Raw genomic sequence first — 6,562 nt, 5'->3', positions numbered from 1 at the left:
AATAGATGTGATTGCATGATTGTATAAAATGCTTTACACTATCAGTGTATCAAAATTAACTCGATAAAATAATTCAAAAGATACGAGTGGCAAATAATAAAATAAATTTTCAAATGTTTTAAAAATTTGATAAAAATATCAAAAAATATTATTTTTTAATAAATAATAAATAAATTTTGTATTTAACAAACAAATTTTCTGTTTGACTTAAATTTTTATGAAGAAATTTGAATAACTATTTGAAAAGTAAAATAGTACACACACAAATCTAAGCAAAATTCAATGGATAAAATTTTAATTTTTTTCATCCACAATAATAAAATTAAAAATTCAATTAATATAAAATTATTAAATTTTAAAAATAAAAATATTTTTTAATTACTATTATATATTTGATTATTTTTATTATAATTTTTAATTTTTCAAAAGTTTTTTCAGTGGTGGATATGTTTTAGAAGTATTTCTGTAGGCCGTACAAATTTTTAGTACCATCTTGGTCGCTTATCTTAATTTAATTATTTGGCGGAACCTGAATGAACCGATTAAATATCTATACTTCTGAACCACTGGCTGGATTTCAGGTTCGAGCCTGAGAATTTTGCTAATTGCTACACACACGCAGAGAAGAGAACCCTAACCCCTCAAGCAGAAGTCACAGATCACAGAGGAGAAGAGAGAACACTCGATTGGACCCTCTTTGTCGCTCAGGTACGCAAAACTACCAAACCTGCTAGGCTTTCTCTCTCACTACCTGATTTGTTTGTGTAATTTCAATTGCTTTTTTTTTATTCTTTTTAACATGTAATGGTTGTGAAGGTTGGTTGCACTCGTGTGACTTCATGCTAGTTTGGTTTGTGGTGGTGAGTGCTAATTTGTAGTTTGGTAAGTCAAAATTGGGGGAAAAGTTCGAAATTTTCTTTCGATTTTCTTCAACAATACTCAGAAAATGGGTTGAGGTGAGTAAAGTGTGTAAAACTTAGATATGGGGTCTCAGTAAATCTAGCATTATGGAAGTTTTTTGTGCTTCGAGTTTAGAATGCGGTTTGGTACTTGAAATTAGAATTTCGAGGTTTTCAGGAAGAGATTGGATAATTGAGTTGTTAAATGCGGATGGTGATTATTGCTTTTGGGATTAGTTTGCTCTAATTGTGTGTCCTGTAGTTAATTTGGGTCTCTGATTCAGTTAACCGGTTGTTTCTAGTGATCTGCTCTCTAGTTTTTTGTGCACTAGGTAGCCTTTTGTTGGTTCTGAATCTCTTTGCATAGGTTGTGTGAGATGCAATAAGCCAGAATTGATATCAGGCTGTGCTTCGGTTAAGATTATAGAATGCCACCTTCGCTTCCCTTTTAATGATAATAGCTATATCTTTGTTGGAAACACTGTGAATTAGTGTAATTTCTTGGAGTTTCTAAGATAATAATTGTATATTACTTCTAATCTTCCCCTCGAGGGTTTATTTTGTTAACTTGGCTTTTGTGTAAGTCACGTGATTTTCAAAATTTGATGCTGGTGTTGTAACCTTGTGTTATGATGTTACAACTATGTTTTGTTCTGTTGGGTTGATTAATTATCTCTCAGATAACTAGTATAGAAGTAGAGTTGTGTTATTCTTCCGTCATATGACTAGAATGACTCCTTGTTTATTTGTATGACTCAAAGTTCTAAATTCCATCTTAGTTGTGTTTGTGTTTAGACTAGGGACTTCATAAGGAGGAAACTATGTCTTTGCTGATGTTACTTACACTCAAGTTTCCCTCTGTGTAAATAACCCAATAATGGTTCACAATCAATAACATCCTCACCATCTAGAGGAACCCTATCAGCCAATCTTTCCTCTAATTGGAAGTCTTTCCAGGGGGACCACCACGGCTCCCCTCTTCCCGAGAATTCATACATCCTCCATTACTTTAGTTAAGTGCACGCCGTTGTCCAGGGAATGCCATTTTCCCTGTTTCCTTATTTTTGTGGTCTACTGCCAAATATTATTCGCTTAGGGGTTGTTTGCAAATTGGGATTTTAGAGGGGATGGAAAGGTAGGATTTGTAATGTAAAAGTTCAAAACTTAATACTATAAGTCTTTCATTTCCTTCTCTTGACCTCCAAAATCACAACTCACAAACAACCCCGTAGTTTACAAAACTAAATTACTGTGAAGACTTCGAGAAAGGAAATCTTGTACACAATTTTGTCTTGATTGAATAATCATACGAAATGGTCTTGTAAATTATTTCAAATCAATTCTTGATATTTAGAAGCCACTTCAGGTGGTTATTTTTCTCTTCTACATTAATGCCTTATTGTGAATTTTCCTTGGTTCCTTTCAATTGTTTCTTTTATTTAAGACATACTTTATTCATTCAACTCTCTTTATATCTTGGCTTTGAATGTAATACATAGATCAATATGTCTCGAAGATATGATAGCCGTACAACAATCTTTTCCCCTGAGGGACGTTTGTACCAAGTGGAGTATGCAATGGAGGCCATCGGGAATGCTGGTACTGCAATAGGGATCCTATCAAAAGACGGGGTTGTTTTGGTTGGTGAAAAGAAGGTCACATCCAAGTTGCTGCAAACTTCAACTTCCACCGAGAAAATGTACAAGATTGATGATCATGTTGCATGCGCTGTGGCTGGGATTATGTCTGATGCCAACATCCTCATCAATACTGCTAGAGTCCAAGCACAACGCTACACATATGCTTACCAAGAGCCAATGCCCGTCGAGCAGTTGGTTCAGTCTCTCTGTGACACTAAGCAAGGTTACACACAATTCGGTGGTCTTCGTCTGTTTGGGGTCTCGTTCCTTTTTGCCGGGTGGGACAAAAACTTTGGCTTTCAGCTTTACATGAGTGACCCTAGTGGGAACTACGGTGGTTGGAAAGCTGCGGCTATCGGTGCAAACAACCAGGCGGCACAGTCAATACTAAAACAGGACTACAAGGAGGATATCACAAGGGAAGAAGCAGTTCAACTTGCATTGAAGGTGCTAAGCAAAACTATGGACAGCACAAGTCTAACTTCAGAAAAGCTTGAACTCGCAGAGGTTTTCCTCGCGCCCTCTGGAAAGGTCAAGTACCAAGTTTGCTCCCCCGAGACACTGACAAAGCTGTTGGTGAAGTTTGGCGTCACCCAACCAGCAACTGACACTGCTTAGCTTGTTGTTCAATGTTTGGTGCAGTTTGATTATTACTATGCAGTGCACTTATTCCTTTTGGAATAGACTACACACTGTGTCCCAAGTTTACTTAAAATTGTAAGTTATAAATCGTTTCATCTTGGTGATGCTGTTGGCTTTGTATACAGTTATGTGCTCTTTATAGACGTTTCATCTGTGATTGTTTAGCGTCCATTATTGTGTAATGGTTCTTCCAATTTATAGTTTCTAACCCGGGGCCTGAAATTAGTAGTTGATAGAAATACGTTTTTCAAAACAGAAGTAAAAATAATATGATTGGTAAGAAGTTGCAAAATAAAGAAAACAAGAAAAAAGTACTTTGCATATTTTAAAGGGTTTTTCTATTTTAATTTTTAGGAGGACTTGGTTGTGACTTGATTATTAATTAACTTGTTTAGTCAACAATTTTTTTCTTGAAAAGATTAAAATAATAGATGATTGGCGCAATGGTATCATTTGATTCATGTAGTGGATTTCATCTAGTAATATATGGCTTTGTGATTTATCAAAAAAAAAAAACATAAGGCTCTGTTCTGTTAATGTTTGTAATAGATGATTGAAATTAATATTTTTATTGATGTAATTATGTGTTTTTTAATCACTAATAAAATCTACAGAGATAAAGACCAAATAAAGTATTTTTAAAATTTCAGAACTAAATTAATTTTCTTGTAATCCAAATAAATTTTGACATAAATTGAAGGTTGGAAGGTTTGAAATAAGTTTCCTAAATAAAACCGCGCGTCTCAATTTTCCATTTTGAATTTTTGATGCAATTTTCTTTTTTCTTAGCACTTTGGCGAAGGAGTACTCATGGAGTCATGGTTCGATCTAGTTCGAAGACTCAGTCCGCACCCAAATAATTTAGGTCAAAATTGATTTGATTTTATTTGGGATTAGCTAAATTTAAATTTTAAAAAGATAAAATATCATTTTTATTTTTAATATTTGTAAAAAGATTTAAAAAATATCTTCAAATTTTAATTTTTTTTATTTTATTCCTCAAATTTTTGAACTACATTAATTCTACCTCTGCTGGAATAAGTAAGTTTGAAGTGATTAGAGGTAGAGATAAATTTGTTATTGAGCTAGTTAAGCCGAAATGGTCGGAAATGTTCGTGTAAAAAGTTTCACTTGACTAGTTTGTCATATACACATGCTATTAGTGTCATTAATTGTACAAAAGACGATCTCCAAAAATATGACTAAATTCTCGTAGTGCTCCCACAGACTCAGCTCGTGCACCGATTTAGCTTCTGAGATTCTAATTGCACTATTTATGTCCTCCAGATTGTAATCCGGGCAACATAATAGTCCTTTAGTGGAATTTCGGCGTGACTCAGCGACGGCCTTGCTTATGTGGCATAACCACTATCACGTTGGACATCCGAAACGACGTCGTTTCATGGGAAAAACGTATGAAAGCCCAAACGTCGCCGTTTTGACCACAGTGAATGTAATGGTTGCTTGGGTAAAGGGTTTGACATTCATTACGTCTTCTTCATATTTTCTCATCTCTCTCAACGCTTGGTCTCCTTCTCCATAACCAGAGATAGTGGCGATAGCCCAGGGCACTGCTGCTTTCTTACCATTGTTGCACTGAACTTGGGGAAAGGTTCGTGGGAAGCCATTGAAGCAACGACTGGGGAACCGTTTAATCTAGCTTCAAGTTAATAATTTTTTTTAATTTTTTGGATCTTTTTTGCATTCCTCGGACGGGTGATTGTTAAAGTTACTCGTATATGATGCATCCAGAATTTTTTGGAATCTATATGTTGTTAGGGTTTTACTTGTTCATATGTTCTAACCGGTAATGGATGCTCTGTTTCTTTTCAATAGAACAGGGGGCAATCTCTGATGGTGTATAATGTGGGTGTTATTTGTTGTTTTTGTGTTGCATGCATATTAAATTTATTTTTTCCTCTATTATGTTGCAGATGGACGCCGAAGTGTTAGACATAATGTTTCATCATGGAAAAAATTTTGAGAAGGGTAAGGATGGGAGATGGACATATTATCCTGACAATAAGCACTCTTTGGGTGATCTGGATGTGGACAGGTTGGATGTATTCTACCTGAGAAATTACTTCAAACAACTAGGCTATGAGATGATGAAGGAGGTTTGGTGGCAGGTGCCAGGGATGAGCCTAGAAGTGGGTTTGAGGCGTTTAGACTCTGATAATGAGTTGAGGGAGATGTGTTCTCAGGGTGGAAAGAACAATGGGGTAGTTGATGTCTATATTGAACATGGTATTTCAGAACCTGAGATACTACAAGGGTAGGATGTTATTGTGCATGTTGATGACCAGGTGAGGGATCTTGGAGAGCAAGCTAAGTCGAATGCCAAGACTGTGAAAACCCCCCATCCGAAAACTACTACTGAGAAGGACCCTCTGATGAGTTTGAGCATAGTAACATACAAGCTCCAAGCTAAAGAGGCATTACCGAAGAAGATCAATGTGAATTTGAAAATGGAGTCCAAGCCTAAGCCTAAGACAGTTCCCAAACCCAAACCCATACCCACACAAAACAAAGTCACTAGGTCTAGGAGATACTGTCTGAGGTCTTTAGGGAAAGGTTTTTCAAAAGCAAAGAGAAATAGAGGTGACCATGTTGTTCTATCCTTAGACTCAGACTCTCATGACAGCTACAAAAGTGCTGAGAATGAGGCGTATAAGCCATAAGAGCCGGATGATAGTTCAGGTAAATCGGGCATCGGATATAACATTCCTTCATACAAGAAGAAAGTCAAGAAACCCAGTGCAAGAAAGAAGGTCCAGGCAGAGAGTGAAAAGGAAAAGGGGAAGGCCAAGGTTTGCATTAATGATGATGCATTTGTGCAAGACGTTTCTGATGAAGATGTGGACATAGGATTTGTGGGGAGAGGGGGAAAGGCTGATAATGATGACGCTTTTGATCCGGGGTCAGATTTGGATGGTGCCAATTCATGGAACTTTTTGGAGATGAAAACACCACCTAATTCAGAGGATGAGCTGGTTGGAGAAGAAAGTTTGGATGAGGTATTTCCGGTGTTTAGGCACGGTGCTATGTTTGGGGAATTGCATTTGGAAGTCGGCATAAAATTCAATACTAAGTGGGAGTTCACGGAGGCAGTGAGGGAGTTTACTATACAAGAAGGGAGATGGATGAGGTTCAGGAAGAACGACAGCAAAAAGGTAAGGGCAGTATGTAAGGTGAAGGATTGCAAATGGGTTGTGTACGCATCAAGAGACCACAAAGATAGTTACTGGCAAGTGAAGACATTCTTAAATGATCACACCTGTCCAAGAAAGGATAGGAACATGGCAGCAAATAGAAATTGGGTTGCAGGTAAGTTGGTGAAAAAAGTATGGAAATATCCCAATTTCAGGAATTGTGAGGCTA

At 36.6% G+C, this 6,562-nt stretch overlaps 1 protein-coding gene across 1 annotated transcript; it reads left to right on the top strand.

Moving 5' to 3' along the window:
* Positions 1–490: 490 nt before the first annotated feature.
* On the top strand, positions 491–3,352 carry LOC112797096 (proteasome subunit alpha type-4). The gene is made up of 2 exons (XM_025839854.2): positions 491–708; positions 2,399–3,352. The coding sequence occupies exon 2, from the start codon at positions 2,405–2,407 to the stop codon at positions 3,155–3,157; it is 753 nt and encodes a 250-aa protein (XP_025695639.1). The 5' UTR covers positions 491–708; positions 2,399–2,404; the 3' UTR covers positions 3,158–3,352.
* The last annotated feature ends 3,210 nt before the right edge of the window (positions 3,353–6,562 follow it).

Source organism: Arachis hypogaea, chromosome 4 (genome assembly GCF_003086295.3).
Source record: "Arachis hypogaea cultivar Tifrunner chromosome 4, arahy.Tifrunner.gnm2.J5K5, whole genome shotgun sequence".
NCBI lineage: Eukaryota > Viridiplantae > Streptophyta > Magnoliopsida > Fabales > Fabaceae > Arachis > Arachis hypogaea.
Note: the sequence above shows the minus strand (reverse complement) of the source record. Positions and strands in the feature narration are given on the sequence as shown.